Source organism: Oncorhynchus mykiss, chromosome 19 (genome assembly GCF_057628025.1).
Source record: "Oncorhynchus mykiss isolate SJ-2025 chromosome 19, ASM5762802v1, whole genome shotgun sequence".
Taxonomy (NCBI): Eukaryota; Metazoa; Chordata; class Actinopteri; order Salmoniformes; family Salmonidae; genus Oncorhynchus; species Oncorhynchus mykiss.
Window position 1 is genome coordinate 35773821 of NC_143040.1, and position 18614 is coordinate 35792434.

The 18614-nt window shown below is 43.8% G+C and overlaps 1 protein-coding gene across 3 annotated transcripts; it reads right to left on the reverse strand.

Annotated features, from left to right (window-relative positions):
* Nucleotides 1-3550: 3550 nt before the first annotated feature.
* Nucleotides 3551-16675, reverse strand: LOC110497570 (transcription factor HIVEP2). Of its 3 annotated transcripts, none has more exons than XM_021573737.3 (7): nt 16449-16675; nt 9515-13545; nt 8644-8819; nt 8225-8400; nt 7932-8030; nt 6943-7790; nt 3551-6713 (listed from the first exon to the last, which is right to left on the reverse strand). In XM_021573737.3, the coding sequence occupies exons 2-7, from the start codon at nt 13460-13462 to the stop codon at nt 6246-6248; spliced, it is 5715 nt and encodes a 1904-aa protein (XP_021429412.3). In that variant the 5' UTR covers nt 13463-13545; nt 16449-16675; the 3' UTR covers nt 3551-6245. The 3 variants fall into 3 exon arrangements, with proteins under 3 accessions (XP_021429412.3, XP_021429411.3, XP_021429413.3); XM_021573736.3 differs by having other exon boundaries at nt 16395-16675; XM_021573738.3 differs by having other exon boundaries at nt 16548-16653.
* Nucleotides 16676-18614: the final 1939 nt, after the last annotated feature.

The following is an 18614-nucleotide window of genomic DNA, read 5'->3' on the forward strand; positions in this document are numbered from 1 at the left end:
ATCAGGTCAGCAGGTAGCCGGGGCGTTAGAGCTTTGGACTTGTAACTGAAAGGTAGCAAGATCGAATCCCTGAGTTGACGAGGTAAAAATCTGTCGTTCTGCTCCTGAACAAGGCAGTTAACCCACTATTCCTAGGCCCTCATTGAAAATAAGAATGTGTTCTTAACTGACCTGCCTGGTAAAATAAAAAAGTCAAAAATCTACTGGCAAATCATTGTCATATGAAGAGAAATTATAGATAAAACATATCAGTGCTCATCAGCCATTGGACATAAACATTACACAACAAGTTGGAAATTGCAAATTCAACAATGAGTGGTTTGGAAGGAATCAGTGGCTAACAGCAAGTGTTGCAAAGCAATCTGCTATCTGTGGAGTGGGTGTGTGGTCCAAGTCTGGGTTTAAGGGTCTCTTTTCCAAGCTTAAAAGGATAAACATTCAGGCCTCCGGGGTGGCGCAGTGGTCTAGGGCACTGCATCGCAGTGCTAGCTGTGCCACCTCTGGGTTTGAGCCCAGGCTCTGTCGTGACCGGCAGGTCCATGGGGCGATGCACAATTGTCTGCTTATATGCCCCCCTTAATTTATCCTACGGTTTTGACTTGGTATACAGGGAGAATACTGTAAGAATGGCCCATGTCCTAAATTCTGTCGCTGTATATTTCAAAAGTGCTGACCAAATAGTTATGTCCATCCTAGCTCATTCATCATGTCTTAATCGAAATTACAGAATTCCTCTTATCCACTCGACGTCACCTTATGCCATAGTTTGTTCATCTCAATTGTCAGTAGAAACCACATTGGTTTAAGCAAGTCAGCCACATCAGCTATGTTTTTTTTTTAAGGAAATAATATCATGTTGTGTTGCTACCATGCTTTGTTGTTGTCTTAGGTCTCTCTTTATTGTAGTGTTGTCTCTCGTCGTGATGTGTGTTTTGTCCTATATTTATTTATTATTATATATTTTTTAATCCCAGCCCATATCCCCGCAGGAGACCTTTTGGTAGGTCGCCATTGTAAATAAGAATTTGTTCTTAAGTGACTTGCCTAGTTAATTAAAGATGAATTAAAAATGAATAAAAAATTAGTCTGTTTCGCTGCTAGACAAGGCTCTGCTGATAGCCAGGTGTAGCAGTGGTAAGGATTCACTCTATGGTGCTGAAAAGAAAGCTCAGCTTTATGTAGGCCCTAACAGTTTGTGAGCACCACAAGACACCATTATAGTGCAATTCATGTATTGTTTAGTGTTGTGTTGTGCAGTGACTTTGCTGGCATGCATCTAAAAAAAAAAGTTGGAGTTTGCCCAACCAAGTACAAACTACAAAGTATTAACTTAAGGGGGCTGAATAATTTTGCACGCCCAATTTTTCAGTTTTTGATTTGTTAAAAAACGTTTGAAATATCCAATAAATGTCATTCCACTTCATGATTGTGTCCCACTTGTTGTTGATTCTTCACAAAAAAATACAGTTTTATATCTTTATGTTTGAAGCATGAAATGTGGCAAAAGGTCGCAAAGTTCAATGTGGCCGAATACTTTCGCAAGGCACTGTAGCTACCACAGACATCATGGTGAGAGTTAAAGCTGAGTATAACATATTTCAAATCAATCCACACTCATGTCTCAGCTGTGAAACTGTAAATGTCAAGTCAATTTGCTAACGTCATGTTAATAACTTCAATATTTAAAACGCAGCCATTATTTTTTACCTCTTAAAAGATATCTACAATCCACATAAAAAGTTGTGAAATCAACACTGCAAATTCAACCCAGAAAAAAACAATTGCGCAAAAAGGAAATATGAATTTCAGTGTACAAGTATTTACATTATTAGCGGAAACAAATGAATTAATCCACCCATCTTCTTTACCTAAAACCTAAAAGAACATTCACACTTAAAATTAAAAGGGAAGAAAATTGTAAAACGCAAATGCACTATACATGCATACTTAGAGTGACTTCAGAAACTATTCATACCCCTTGACTTATTTCACATTTTGGTGTGTTACAGCCTGAAGTCAAAATGGATTAGATAGATTTTTTTTCACCCATCTACACACAATACCCTATAATGACAAAGTGAAGAAAAAAAACATTTGTATTCTTGTTTTTTTTCTAAATGTATTGAAAATTAAATACAGAAACATCTCATTTACATAACTATTCACACCCCTGAGTCAATACATTTTAGAATCACATTTGGCAGCAACTACAGCTGTGAGTCTTTCTTGGTAAGTCTCTAATTCTTCAAGCTCTGTCAAGTTGGTTGTTAATCATTGCTAGACAGCCATTTTAAAGTCTTACCATAGATGTTCAAGACAATTATATTTAAAACTGTAAATAAGCCACACAGGAACATTCAATATTGTTTTTCTAAGCAACTCCAGGTTATATTTCTCCTCGTGTTTTAGGTTATTGTCCTGATGAAAGGGGAATTTGTCTCCCAGTGTCTGTTAGAAAGGAGACTGAACCAGGTTTTCCTCTGGATCTTGCCTGTGCTTAGCTCAATTCCATTTCTTTTTATCCCAAAAAAACTCCCTTGCCAATAACAAGCATACCCATAACATGATGTAGCCACCACCATGCTTGATAATATGAAGTGGTACTCAGTGATGTGTTGTGTTGGATTTGCCCCAAACATAACATATTCAGGATATAAAGTACATTTCTTTGCCATATTTTTTGCAGTTTTACTTTATTTCCACATTGCAAACATGATGCATGTTTTGAAATATGTATATTCTATACAGGCTTCCTTCTTTTTACTCTGTCATTTAGGTTAGTATTGTGGAGTAAATACAATATTGTTGATCCATCCACAGTTGTCTCCTATCACAGCCATTAAACTCTGTAACTGTTTTAAAGTCACCATTGGCCTCATGGTGAATCCCTGAGCGGTTTCCTACCACTCCGGCAACTGAGTTAGGAAGGACACCTGTATCTTTGTAGTGACTGGGTGTATTGATACACCATCCAAAGTGTAATTAATAACTTCACCATGCTCAAATGGATATTCAATGTCTGATTTTTTAAATTTTTTAACCCATCTACCAATAGGTGCTCTTCTTTGTGAGGCATCGGAAAACCTCCCTGGTCTTTGTGGTTGAATCTGTATTTGAAATTCACTGCTCGACTGAGGGACCGTACAGATAATTGTATGTGTGGGGTACAGAGATGAGGTAGTCATTCAAAAATCATGTTAAACACTATTATTGCTGACACGAGTCCATGCAACTTATTATGTGACTTGTTAAGCACATTTTTACTCCTGAACATACTTAGGCTTGCCATAACAAAGGGGTTGAATACTTATTGACTCAAGACTCATTTCAGCTTTTCATTTTAAATTAATTTGTAAACATTTCGAAAAACATAATTCCTTTTTGACATTATGGGGTATTGGGTGTAGGCCAGTGACACAACATCTAAACGTAATACATTTAGGCTGTAACACAACAAAATGTGGAAAAAGTCAAGGGGTGTGAATACTTTCTGAAGGCACTGCAGGTAAGGATCACTTCAAATAAGTGGAATGTTTGAACTCACAATAGCTCACATGATTGTTTTTTATTTCTCCTCACTCACCACCTCAGTCAGTTATCAAAGTTAGGAGGAAAGTGCTTATTTCAATTCATAAAGGTTCAGTGGCCAGAATAACAAAAACAAGTTTTTGATTCAAAGCCATAAGTTATAAAGCAATGACATGACATCATAAGGATCTCATACGCTTCGGTCAGTGGGGACACACTGTTGCATAAGTGGAGATAATATACAGCATATAAATAGTAGTCAAATATTTTCCATCGTCAACAAGAGAGTACTTTTCTAATATATAAAGACATCTCACAGTATACATAATATTCACTTCTCTATTTGTGCAATAGCATAAAGATAAAAACACAACATTGAGAATCTGCAACATAAAACATTTCAAATGGATACATTTACATTAGATGTAGCGGCACAAATCAGCAATTTCATTCCACAAAGTAAAATATATGTTTTAGTGCAATATTCATTGATAATAAATAACACTGTCACGTCAGACAATTCTGATGAAAAGTTCCTTAAAAATGATATTCACTTTTCCCTTGCTTAATATGCTCGTTCAAAACATAGGTAGAAAGCAAAGAAAAGGCACAGACAGACCTTTGCTGTTCAATCAAAAGCACCAAACTGGACAAGAAGCAAGTCTATGCTAAATTTGGTCAGACTCCATTCGCAAATACTTTCATATTTCAGATACTTCTGTTGTTACTCCCTCTCCAATGTTTTCAATAATCAAACCCTTAACTATCATCACTCGATATGAATACAATAACAGCCTATTTTCAAAGTTGTCAAATCAAATCAAATGTTATTGGTCACATACACATATTTAGCAGATGTTATTGCGGGTGTAGCGAAATGCTTGTCCACGTATACATGTCCACATATACATGTGTATGCACATACTGTATGTGTTAAGAGTGGGTTATGGAGTATAATCAACATCAATAATTATGTTTGTGTGCAAGTGTATGCAAGCTTAACTAATATATAAGCATTTACTTTAACACCATGTTTTGCACCTGTGTCCACCGCTTCAACTGACTTCTTGCTTGTCCTTCGCTATGAGGATTCTGCTGACCTAAATGTTCAAAAACTCTTAATTCATAGAGAAATTCATAGAGAGCATGAAGTCTTGTGTTGTTCCTGTATTTCAAGGTTTGTTCTTCGCTCAGATATAGATATAGTCTGTGGGAGGGAGACAGGAGGGGAGGGGCGTGTTAGATGACTGGCCTTTACACTACTAGCATGCAGAAACCTGAACCGACTGAGAGGAGAGCCTCCAACACCCAACCAAAAGGGACTGGATGAAGTCATCTTGTATGTATGTCTGTCTGTCTGTCTGTCTAGAGGAATGAGATTGAGAGGGACTGTGGATGTATTCTGGTGCCAGATCTTCTTGTGCTGTCTTGCCAACTCCTATGTGACCATAGAAGTTGGCAAGACAGCATAAACAGATCTAGGACCAGGCAAGCTGGGGACTGGGCGATGGATGAGAGGCTCAGCTGCTCCTGGAGGAAGCTCCAATGTACACTATATATACAAAAGTATGTGGACACCCCTTCAAATTAGTGGATTCGGCTATTTCAACCATACCCGTTGCTGACAGGTGTATACAATCGAGCAATCTCCATAGACAAACATTGGCAGTGGAATGGCCTTACTAAAGAGCTCAGTGACTTTCAACATGGCATCGCCATAGGATGCCACCTTTCCAACAGTCAGTTCATCACATTTCTGCCCTGCTAGAGCTGCCCCGGTCAACTGTAAGTGCTGTTATTGTGAAGTGGAAATGTCTAGGAGCAACAACAGCCCAACCGCGAAGTGGTAGGCCACACAAGCTCACAGAACGGGCCCGCCGAGTGCTGAAGTGCGTACAAATCGTCTGTCCTCGGTTGCAACACTCACTACCGAGTTCCAAACTGCCTCTCTAAGCAACGTCAGCACAAGAACTGTTCGTCGGGAGCTTCATGAAATGGGTTTCCATGGCCGAACAGCTGTACACAAGCCTAAGATCACCATGCACAATGCCAAGCGTCAGCTGGAGCAGTGGAAACACGTTCTCCAGAGTGAAGAATCACGCTTTATCATCTGGCAGTCCGAAGGATAAATCTAGGGTTGGTGGATGCCAGGAGAACGCTACCTGCCCCAATGCATAGTGCCAACTGTATTGCATGGTTCAGGAAGGGCCCCTTAGTTCCAGTGAAGGGGAATCTTAACGCTACAGCATACAATGACATTCTAGACGATTCTGTGCTTCCAACATTGTAGAAACAGTTTGGGGAAGGCTCTTTACTGTTTCAGCATGACAATGCCCCCGTGCACAAAGCGAGGTCCATACAGAAATGGTTTGTCGAGATCGGTGTGGAAGAACTTGACTGGCCTGCACAGAGCCCTGACCTCAACCCTATTGAACACCTTTGGGATGAATTGGAACACCAACTGCAAGCCAGGCCTATTCACCCAAAATCAGTGCCCAACCTCACTAATGATCTTGTGGCTGAATGGAAGCAAGTCCAGTGGAGGCTGTTATAGCAGCAATGGGGGGACCAACTCCATATTAATGTTCATGATTTTAGAATGAGATGTTAGACGAGCAGGTGTCCACATACTTCTGGTCATGTAGCGTATGTCCCAAATGGTACCCTATTCCCTATAGAGTGCATTACTTTTGGCCAGAGCCCTATGCAACCCCAGTCTATAGATGCTCCTCAGAAGTGATCCTGAGGGAGGCGATGGCCTTGGTGCAGGTCTGAAGACCCTCTTCCTGCTTAGGGTCCCTGACCGTGAGGACAGAGACAGGATCTTTCTCCTCCTCAGAGTCCCAGGGTGTCTGGTGGGGGGACGGCCTCTCCTTTTCCCACTCCTTCTCCTGCTGCTGGGCTACTGAGTCCTCTGCACCGAAGCCCGCCACACAGACAGATCCCTCCTTATTGCTGTCCTGGTGGAGCTCAGTCTTTTGATGGGACAGGGCTGACAGATGGGTCCGGTCAGAGCTGCAGGAGGGCAAAGTGCGCAGTACCTGGATCCCCCCGATAGGGACCATGGGGAGTAGAGTTTGAGCCTGCTGCTGAGAGTGTAGGGGAAGGTGGCTGAGGACGTTATGATGGGTACAACTGGAGATGTAGGGACCAGGCAGTTTGGGGAGTGTGCTTCTCCTCTGATCCTAAAAACAACAAGTTTTAGTGACTACCAGAAGACAGTTTTCTATAGTTTAATGCAGGGACTCCAGGGGTGGGAAAAAAAATGAATAAAGGTTTTATATCAAGAATACTAACAACCCAGCTGACAAAGATGGTTGAAATGAAGTCAGTGCAACTAGTTTTGCATGGACAAGCATACTAGTCAATCTAAACATGTGTGTATAATATAGTGTATACAACTATATTACATACCAAATCCATTTCAATGGATCCTCCCTTGTCGACAAGTTCAGCCTTGGCTTGTCGCTTGGTTTTATCGCCAGACCCTCTGTGTTGCGAGCCCCCTCTACGTGGAGACACAGCCCTCAGCACCACCCTCTGTCTGCCCCGGGCCGATGGCTCCCTCCTCCCAGGCAGGTCCACTCCGCCTGGGGACAGGGGCCTCTCCATGCAGGCCGGGGAGAGGTGCTGGATGGGGGTGAGGTTGGGGGAGCTGGGCCTCAGCTGGGAGGTGTCCCATCGAGGTGAGAAGCGACCCCGGGGGGAGAGGTCTCTACGGGGTGATGGGTAGCGGAGCTGGGAGGGGGACCGTTCCCTCAGAGGGGACTCCCAGCCAGTGGACAGCAGACCGGTGAACAGACAACCCTGGTCAGGAGACAGCATGGCCAGGCTACAGTCCTCCTCCACAAGCCTCTCTCTCTCACTCTGCTCCTTGTCCAGGCTGGAGGCCAAGACAGTCCTCCGGTCTGGCCCTGTCCTCTTGCCTGAGATGGAGGTGTGGGGATGGCACGGTGGAGGCACGATGGAGTTGGTGAGGCAGCTGGGGAGAGAACGGAAGGTACTGAGGGTACAGCCATGGAGAGCCGACGACACAACCTGGGTGATGGTGGTAGCTGTGACCGACGGAGAGGCTATGTCACAGGGCTGAGGGCTGGTGCTCCGGGAGTGGATTTTTGGAGTGGAGCCACCGTCGTAATCATCATCGTCATCTTCGTCGATGTCATCTATCTCTTCATCCATGCCATCGGAGTCGTCTGCGTCTGAGAACTGGTGTTTGGCTGAGCTCAAGACCCCAGTCTTCGAGTCTTGCTGGATGTCATCTGTATTGTTTGAAAGAACAGGAAAAAATAAAGACAAATATAATATCAAATTCCTTTCTGTCATTAACTCAGTGTTACATATCTGAATAATTCATATTAGGGAGTGAAGTATAGTATACTGGTCATTGGTCAATATTTTACCAGATTCCTGTGTCTCTGTATCATCCACTGTGACTGACACACCAAGCTCAAGACACTTCTTCATGTGAGCCTTTGACTTCATATGCTTGGTCAGGTTTCCTGTAGGACAACAAACATTTAAAGATGTATCTTGTCGAGCTTACTACATTCATTACCATTCAATTGTACATTTTGGAAATAAATGTTCCTATTGTCATCAATCAATCAAATCAATTAAATCATCATTTGTCACAAAGTGCTTTTATATCTCTTGTTTCATTAATTTCAATGGAATAAAAAGACGGGATACCCACCTTTCGTTTTGAAAGCGAAGTTGCAGACCCTGCAAACGTAGGGTCTGACGTCAGTGTGGGTGCGTATGTGTTTCTTTAGCATGCTAGGTTTCTTACAGCGGATGCCACACTCCTCACAGATATACTTTCCTCGGCCTCGGCCCCTCACGTACACATAGTCCTCATTGGACTTGAACCTGAGGGAAGGGAAACGATCCTTAATGTGATGTTCTATAAAAAAAAAAGCTAAGTTACGTGAATACATATATTTCATCTAATTCCAGAACACCCTTCTGACCTCAATAGGACTACCGGGTTAAATAAATAAAGTTACAAATATTTTGTACCACCAGGCGTTACCCCTATATAAAACATTACAAGCTAACATTATAATGAACATTCTCTTGCTTATTGATTCATGTGATAGTATCATAACTGACCCTCCTTCAAAGATTTTGATCTGGGTTGGTGTTGGTGTTGGCGCTGCTGTTTGTTTCGAGGAGACCTCCATGTCTTTCCAGTCCTCCTTCGCTGCTTTTACCCTGCAGCTGGCATCCTTCACTTTCCTTCCACAGGAGATCACATCCAGCTCTTTGAGCTCCGGTTTGCTCTGTAGCTAAATGAGCCAGATAAATAAACATTAATATGAAGGGAGAATAAAATAAATAAAAAATGTAACCCCATTTTCTCTCCATGATCTTGTCTCATCGCTGCAATTCCCCAAAGGGCTCGGGAGAGGCGAAGGTCGAGTAATGCGTCCCCAGAAACCCGCCAAACCGTTTGCTTAACCCGGAAGCCAGCCGCACCAATGTTTTCGGAGGAAACACCGTTCAACTGACAACCAAAGTCAGAGTGATGAGCCAAGTAAAGCCCCTCCGGCCAAACCCTCCCCTAACCCGGACGACGCTGGGCCAAACCCTCCCCTAACCCGGACGACGCTGTTTCAAACCCTCCCCTAACCCGGACGACGCTGGGCCAAACCCTCCCCTAACCCGGACGACGCTGGGCTATGGGACTACCGGTCACGACCGATAATGACACAGGGATCGAACCCCAGGCTGTAGTGACGCAGCAACCTTAGACCGCTGCGCCACTCGGGAGGTCAAGAATATACATTCTGTTAACATGCAGTTTAGATATGTTTAGGTAATGGAGTTAGGTAATACAGGATATTAACAATGTAATATGGTTACAATATTATACAATATTAGATAGTTTATGATGTAACTTGAGTCAAGGATGGTAAACCTACAATATGGAAATGTTAGGGTGATTTGGACTAAATCAAAAATGAACAATAAAGGTTCTCACCAGCTCAAGCCTCTGCCTCCATAAGAGTGAGGAGGAGACCAGTTTCCCAGTCCCAGGTTGGTACATGGCAGCCATGGTGTACACCCATGTGTTGGTCTTCTGTTTGGAGCGGAGCAGAGCCAGGGTTGCACTGGTGTTGAGGTTAGGAGGGTTGGGGTTATGGGAACTGACGCACCACGTAGTGTACATAGAGGACATAGGAGAAGTGTTGTGAGTGCTGTTTGGCTTGGTGTAGTTCAGATAGCACCAACTCACAACTGTCGTTGTGCGAAGACTTGGAAACTGAGATATCAGTTTGGTGTTTTCACCGTCAGAGATGAGGATGCCCTGACCTTTGACTACCTGCACCATCATTTCCATCTGTGCCTTGCTGTCCTTGCCAGACTCTTTGAAATCATTTAGGGAAATCAGAGAGGGTGGATGTAGGCGTGTTTCAGTTGGGGAGTTGTCCATAGGGGAATCAGGACATTCTGACCCTTGTTGCTGAGGTGAGATGAAGCTTTCACTTGCTCGGTCGTCTTGAGAATGACGTGAGGATGACACAGACAAAGAGGATATAGAAGAAAGGCCTGACAGTGATGCTCCCTGGTTGGTGTCACTTTTAAACTCAGTCTTTAAACTGTACTTGCTCTCTTCGGTCACATTACAGTTCCCTAACTCCACAGCACCCAACTCCTCCACTATCTCACCGTACATTTTCTCCTCTTTGACACGTTTCTGCTGTTTTACCTCCGTGAACAGGTCCAAGCTGCTGGCCGGAGACAACATGCGCTTGTTGGATCCACCACTGGATCCACAGTTGGTGGTGGAGATAGTCCTGGAGGTCAGGGTTAGTGGGATGCCTGTCTTAAACTTAGCTGGTGACAGATCTAGAACTTGAATCTGGGCTGGGTTGTTGGTCAACAGTCCTCGGGGGTGTCCTAATAACGCATCTAAATGTGTGGATAAATGTGCAAAGTGAGAAGTGAGAGAGTTTTCGTATGGATCCTCTACAACCTGTGACACAGTGGTGTATGTAATGCTACCGTAAGATGGCACGTGAGCCTGTACTCTAACAGGAACTAAGAGACCGGAGTGTGGTGGCTGAGGGGCAAACATTGGCAGAGACTGCGAGAGCAGAGAAGTGGTTGAGAGCGACAGGGCATTGCTGAGGTACTGAGGAAGAATATTTAGCGGAAGGACTGGATGTGTAAATTCAGGGTCAACATTCAAGGACGCCTGTCTTACCAAGTTACCCCGTCTGGGTTCTGAGTAACTGGCGCCGAGTTCCGCATGTCTAACTTTGGCCATTGGAGAGAGACTGCCGTAGTCAAATGATACGCTTCGGACCTCTGGGAGCTCTCTGCGCTGAGAGTTGCATGGTGCCTGTTCTGAAGAGGAGCGTCTCATTTCATGTTGTTGACGCTGGTTCAGGACAGAGAGGGAGTGGGCGCTTCCTGGCACAGCTAAGAACTCCAACGCTTTTCCAAACTCATCCTGTCTAGCTGCCAGGGGAGCTGGCTTGGGGATTAACTCTCGCTCTCTCTCTTCTCGGTCAAACGAGAAGCTGGAGCAGTAGGATAGGTTGCTATCCTGACTAGGGCTTCGGGAGAGGCTCGTACAGGCCGACTCGAAGCTAGACTCACCAGAAGAGTGCTCCAAGTCAGCTAAGCGCAGTCTCTTCTTCTTTGGAGGGAGTTTTTCTGGGGGGAACTGAGACAGGGTTTCACTTCTTTGAGGCCATTGGAACTCCTCTACATATCTATCGGGCTCCTTCGCCTTCACCTGTTTCACCTCCGCTGCTTTCTCTTTCTCTGGACTGTCAGGTTCTACAGTCACCCTGATCTCTGGGACCTGTATGTTGGACTGACGGACTAGCTTAGGTGTCATTTGATATGATTGATCTAACAATCTACTGTCACTCAATTGGTGTGCAATGATCTCAGTCCTTTTATCTCGGGTTTCGGTTTGCTCCACCACTTCCATTGAGGAAGGCTTTTCTCGTCTCTGGCGGTTGTAAGACTCGTCCGAGTGCGACCTGCTCAAGGAGTTTGTGTGTTGAATCACAGAGATGACATTACCTAAAGCTCTCTTCTCTGTGGTGTCTTCCAACATTTCCATGTCCAGTCTATCACAGTGCGCTCTATCCTGTGTATTCACGCTTTGGGCATGTACTTTCACTGAAGGAGTCGTGGTTAGAGCACCTTGAGAGGCTTGCTTTGAATCACAGTCCCTCGTCTCTTCAGTGTGGTCGTAGTCTGTGTGATACTGGCTTGCTATATCCTCCTCCTCCCTGATACAGTTTTCCTTCCGTCGTTTCCTCGTCGCAAATTCCATCTCTACTCCAAGGTTGGAAATATCAGAGATGTTTCCGTAGTGGTCAGGAAGTTCTGTGTGTCCATCGTGTGCAGAGTGTTCAAAGGCAGCCTGTCGCCTGAGTCTCCTAATACCTCCAGGGGACGCCCTCTCATCAAAGGAGTGGCTGCCTCGCAGGCCTTGTGGCATGTCCAGACACGCAGCTGAGGACGTGGGCATCGAGTTGCTCCGCACCAGCTGCCCAGAATCGGAGAGCTCTAGTTGAGCCTCTTTAATTTCTTCCCTTGTAAATGAATGTGTGTTAATTCTGATCGATTCTATCATTGATTCCTTTTCTTGTGTGAATACACGGGAAACACCTCGCTCTGAAGACTTACGATCACTTATTAAGTCTGTAGTGCAAGTCACAACAGTTATGGCCTGTTTCGGGTTCGGTTTGTAACACTTCCCAAACATAATCTCTTGATAGGACTTGGCGTTTGTGTTGGGAGGACCACCGGTTTGGTGTTCTGCGCTCTCAGAGCGTGAGAAGTAGCCTGAGTCTGTGCTGCCTTTGCTTCCCTGGCTAGGCAGGGAGAGAGATGTGTCAGTGTCACTGCTCCTTTTCTCTGAGAGCCGGAGTGCCAGCCTCTGCTTGATGGCGCTGGATTGAATTGCACGACTGACCTGAGAAACTGCTGGAGCTTGAGCACCATTGATCTCTGGGAGCCTGGCTGAACGCTCCTCAGATAATGTTGATGTAACTCCCTGTTTCTGGGCAATGAGATTCAGTACTTTCACAGCAGTGGTGCTATCTGGTTCCTCGACTGAAACAGAGTCCAAGAACGATGAATAGTCATCATCCGTGTCAGAGCTCTGCTCAGCGTCAGAGTATAGCTCTCCTTCTCCTTCTAAAGATTCCCGGTCCTCTATGTTGGCATTGTAAGAACCCAGTTCTGAAATTGGCACGGTCCCAGCTTTTACAGAGTGAGCATGAGATTTTCTGTGTTTGTATAAATTGCTCTTGGTTTTGAAAGAGAAGCCGCAGGGAACGCAGGGGTAGGGTCGCTCCCCAGTATGTGAGCGAATATGCTTTTTAAGTACGCTGGGTTTGGCACATGCCCTCCCACAATAATCACAAACATACTTCCCAGGCCTCTGCTGCTGTTTCTGCTCCAGCTTACTACACACGTCCTTGGATAGCTCCTCTATCCCTGACTGGGAACAGTGTTGAAGAGACGCGGGTAAACTGGGGGCGCTCCTCTGAGGAGAGGGCCCTTCACAGTTGCCATGGGATAGCGGAAGTGCAGAAACCGAGCGATCTGCCGTTTTCTGTTGAGCAAAGGGAACTGCCTGTCTCCCCAGTGGTGGATATGATGTTAATACGTTGTAATGAGGATGACTGCAGGCTTGATCCTGTAATTGGCGTGGTGATTTCCCTAATTGTCTTAGTTTCCCTGAGTCAGGCTTGTCTGTTGAACCACATGTGGTTCTACTCTGGTCCTCCTCAGGTTGTGGGCATTGGTGCCACCCCTCCCCCTCAGAATCAGCCGAAGGGGGCATTTTAGTTTGGGCAGTTGTAGGCTCTGGTGCTGCCCACTCTGTCTGTGTAACTGTCTTTTTCAGACCCTCTTTAGAGCATTTCACCTCCACAGTAGCTTCTAGTGACTCCATGACGGTTCCTCTTCAGGGTTGATATCCAACAGACAATAATGTCTGTGATGTAAATGTAGTAATATGTGGAGATAAAGGGTCATCTGAAAGACATCAGAAAGCTGAAATTATTATCAGTGAAATTGCATACCTCAAAACATTACCTCAAGGACACCCAAGCATTATCCCTAGCAAAGACAGAATACAAGATGAGTCGGTAGATGCAAAGATGGCTTACTTACAAAAATAACGTACCTTATGTTCCTTCCTCAAATAAACTTGGTACATAATGACCAGTGTTCACAGCAGGAAAGAAGAATCTGGCTCTTTACTAGACTTTTTCAAATCCTGTTACCTGATAGTATCTCATATTACACACACACATTGTGCACTACAATCACAATGTGTGTGTGTGTGTGTGCGTACTGTATTTGTGTGCACTTGGACTCTAAACTCAAAGACATTGGATGTGCATACTGTATATTATCCTGTCCTATATCTCAGTTCCATACCATGGGGCTATCTGGATCTCGGAGCTATTACTATGCCTTCATCACAAATGGCAGCCTATCCCTTACATAGTGCACTACTTTTGACCAGGGTCCGTAGAATGAGATGTAATCTTGTCCCATACCTCAGCAAAATGCAATGGGGTTGGGTATGTAATCTTGTCCCATACCTCAGCTCTATACCATGGGGCTCCACAATATGCTGCGTCTCAGAGGGAACATTTTTTTCATCTTCTCTGTATCAAAGGCTGTGTGCTCTTTAACGAGGTTATGTAAGATTATCTGGTTCAAACCCACTGAGCTACTCTTAATTAGGACATTCTATGAGTGACGCCCTCTCTTTTTGTTTCTTCCTACTGCTCTCTTTCTTACAACCATCCTAGTATTCTCTCTCTCTCTCTCTCTCTCTCTCGGGGATGATACAAATCCAAGGTGACTCAAGATGCAGAGATAAAACACGCATTAAATCAAAGAGGCTGTGCTTATACTGCAAGTATGTCCAACTAATATTCAAATGGGAAGTGCTTTATCCTCCCACTTGACATATGGCTAAAGACTACAGTAATCAGATAGAGTTTTGCATTCCTCACTTCGACAGACACACCAAAGAGGAGAATCCAGTATATTCTGTGTACTGTAAAAGGTGGATTTTTGGAACATTCTATGAGAGAAGGTTTCCAGAGGTATCAGGGCAGAGGTGACAACATTGTAAGAAGCCTTGAGAGGGAGGGGACAGGGGATCTATCTCTCCTCAAGGTCGTTCTGACCTCATAGCTGGGTATTTTTCCATCCTTCCCAACTAAAGCAATGAGAGGAGGAACTACAAGTGCAGGGTGTCAGGGAGATAAGCCCGCCTCATTGAAACAATGCATACCTCGCCTCTGAATTACACCACAGAGAGAGAGAGGGAAGGGAACAGACCCTTTAGTATGTACACTTCCCAATCTCTTTTAAGTCTATCTATTCCTCATGTGGGTAAAGCTAACGGTCGTGTCGCACGTTACAGTAATATATCTCATTCATGGTATATCAAAACTGTTCACAGAAAGATGCTACTGTACCACTGCTGTGCATAGCCAAAGAGCTCTATTTTGATTTAATCTGACCACATTTTTTTTTGTTACGCCGCCCTATGGGACTCCCAATCATAGTCGGTTGTGATACAGCCTGGAATCAAACCAGGGTCTGTAGTGATGCCTCTAGCACTGAGATGCAGTGCTTTAGACCGCTCCGCCACTTGGGAGCCCCTGATAAATAGCACTGGCACTTGGATTGGAACCGGTGCTATGGTTAGATGACATGAAGATAGAGCTCTTTGGCCACACACACACACACACACACACACACAAGTGGTGAGTTTGACATTGAAAAACGAAAGCAAATGCAGAAAAGTACTTTATACCTACAGTAAAATATGACGGTGGATCTTTGCTTTTATGGGGCTATTTTGCTTCAACTGGTCTTGACGCCCTTGTTAAGGTCAACGGCATCATGAACTTTAACAAGTACCAGGACATTTTAGTCAAAAACCTGGTGGTCTCTACCAGGAGGCTGACACTTAGCCGCAAGTGGATCCCAGCAAGACATTAACCCCACGCACTAATCAAAATCCACAAAGAAATTGTTCATTGACCACAAAATCAACATTTTGCAATGACCATCTCAGTCTCTGGACTTGAACCACATTGAAAACCTGTGGTTTGAGTTGAATTGGGCAATCCATGCAGACGAAGGATATCAAGGATCTGGAAAGATTCTGTATGGATGAATGGTCTAAGATCCCTTCCAATGTGCTCTCCAATCTCATAACACATTTAGAAAAAGGCTCAGTGTGGTTATCCTTGCAAGTGGTCAGTGCTAGAGTATCTTCTTTGAATGTATTACTCATTAAACAAAATATCTTTCTCTGAGCAATTGTATTAACATAATATAATTTCCCCATTTTTTTTAGCATACAATATAGCTCAGAATTTGTATTATCAGTTTTATACAGCCTTTTTTGCAAATCTTTATCAAGGATGCCAATATTTATGGATCTGACCGTATATGCTGATAAGACATGGATGGTACAGCAGCTGAAGCATGTTGAATGGAGACATTGGGAAGTATACTGTATGTAGGTTATTGAAAACGACTTTATCATACCACTGCATCATATCACGTTCAAGCTATACAGAACATATCCCATAACAGGGATGACAGCCATGTAGGCCAACACTAGCCCCTCATCTATACATCTTATAAGGAAAATACATAGCGCCAGGGACACTGAGGCAGAAAGCCCATGGCATGACAGCCCACAGCATGCAGATTGAACACCAATGCAAGATGAGGCTGTTTTCTACTCAGAATACATGCAGTTAAAGCACAAGATCTGTGGTAAGAAAATAGTATCTCCTTAAGCAACAGACAGACAGACATGCAAATATAATCCTCATACAAACCTGACATTAGTATACTCCCTTCTTGTCCCATATCGCCAGTCACATGTGACATACCTCATTTTGCAAATTCCAGCGGTCCATTCTCCATCCCTGGGTTATAGTAATAACAACAATGATCAGATTTAGCGAGGAGTAAAATCTCAAAAATCTTACGTTTTTGCCGCTGCTGCAGGCTGACTGAGTATTCGTTCAAATATCTATTGATGTGAGCTAGTCAACAGAGAAAATACCCAAGCATGACGCGGACAGACCCAGGCACAAAAATAGCAAAGGGGCCCTGTGAGGGATTATACAACAGCCTACGTTTAAAGACATTTTCTCAAACACAGCATTTACACTTTTTTTAGTGTGGGTCCAAAACAAAGCAGACAGATACACTTTCTCAGTGTGGGGGCAAAACAATGTTTAAACCCTTCATATACCAAAACACTGCTTTTACCAGCGACCTGAACACAACAGACAGCAACATTTTCTTAGCTAGTGGTTCAAAACATAGCAGACACTTACATTTCTCAGCGGGTCCAGGAGGGAATAGAATATTCAACTACACTTTCCCGGTGTGGGTCCTTTATACACCAAAAGGGATTCTACCAATGTCTGGGATCCTTGATTACACTAGTCTGATAACCTGGGATGACCCAAATACACAGAAGACAGACCCAAGTAAAATCAGGGTTCATAGTGAAGTATAGTTAGGGATTTACCCTCCTCATTGGGCCAAAACACAGCAGACACTTACTTCCCCTCTGGGTGATGGGAAACAATTCCCTGTGATCACTGACAACTACAAAGATATACAGTACCAGTCAAAAGTTTGAACACACCTACTCATTCAAGGGTTTTCTTTATTTTTACTATTTTCTACATTGTAGAATAATAGTGAAGACATCAAAATTATGAAATAACACATACAGAATCATGTAGTAACCCAAAAAAGGGTTAAATCAAAATAGATTTTAGATTCTTCAAAGTAGCCACCTTTTGCCTTGATGACAGCTTTGCACACTCTTGAGATTCTGTCATCCAGCTTCACCTGGAATGCTTTTCCAACAGTCTTGAAGGAGTTCCCACATATGCTGAGCACTTGTTCGCTGCTTTTCCTTCACTCTGCAGTCCAACTCATCCCAAACCATCTCAATTGGGTTGAGGTTGGGTGATTGTGGAGGCCAGGTCATCTGATGCAGCACTCCATCCCTCTCCTTCTTGGTCAAATAGCCCTTACACAGCCTGGAGGTGTGTTGGGTCATTGTCCTGTTGAAAATCAAATGATAGTCCCACTAAGCGCAAACTAGATGGGATGGTGTATCACTGCAGAATGCTGTGGTAGGCATGCTGGTCAAGAGTGCCTTGAATTATAAATAAATCACAGACAGTGTCACCAGCAAAGCACCCCCACACCATCACACCTCCTCATCCATGCTTTACAGTGGGAACCACAATTGCAGAGATCATCCATTCACCTACTCTGCATCTCAAAAAGATACGGCGGTTGGAACCAAAAATACAAATTTGGACTCCTCAGACCAAAGGACAGATTTCCACCGGTCTAATGTCCATTGCTCATGTTTCTTGGCCCAAGCAAGTCTCTTCTTATTATTGGTGTCCTTTACTAGTGGTTTCTTTGCAGCAATTTGACCATAAAGGCCTGATTCACGCAGTCTTCTCTGGACAGTTAATGTTGAGATGTGTCTCTTACTTGAACTCCGTGAAGCATTTATTTGGGCTGCAATCTGAAGTGCAGTTAACTCAAATGAACTTATCCTCTGCAGCAGAGATATCTCTGGATCTTCCTTTCCTGTGGCAGTCCTCATGAGAGCCAGTTTGATCACAGCACTTGAGTTTTTGCGACTGCACTTGAAGAAATGTTCTAAGTTCTTGAAATGTTCCGGATTGACTGACCTTCATGTCTTAAAGTATTGATGGACTGTCATTTCTCTTTGCTTATTTGAGCTGTTCTTGCCATAATATGGACTTGGTCTTGGACCAAATTTGACCAATCTTCTGTATACCACCCCTACCTTGTCACAACAACTGATTGGCTCAAACGCATTAAGAAGGAAAGAAATTCCACAAATTCACTTTTAACAAGGCGCACTTGTTAATTGAAATGCTTTCCAGGTGACTACCTCATAAAGCTGGTTGAGATAATTCCAAGAGTGTGGAGAGGGTAGCTACTTTGAAGAATCTCAAATATAAAATATATTTTGATTTGTTTAACAC

What these genes read in the sequence shown, in the direction of transcription:
- LOC110497570 (XM_021573737.3), bottom strand. Translation starts at nt 13,462, where the DNA reads ATGGAGTCACTAGAAGCTACTGTGGAGGTGAAATGCTCTAAAGAGGGT. An exon ending in GGAGGCAGAGGCTTGAGCTG is followed by an intron (nt 8,820 to 9,514) that starts GTGAGAACCTTT and finishes TGGCTCATTTAG; the next exon opens with CTACAGAGCAAACCGGAGCT. An exon ending in GATCCATTGAAATGGATTTG is followed by an intron (nt 6,714 to 6,942) that starts GTATGTAATATA and finishes TGTTGTTTTTAG; the next exon opens with GATCAGAGGAGAAGCACACT.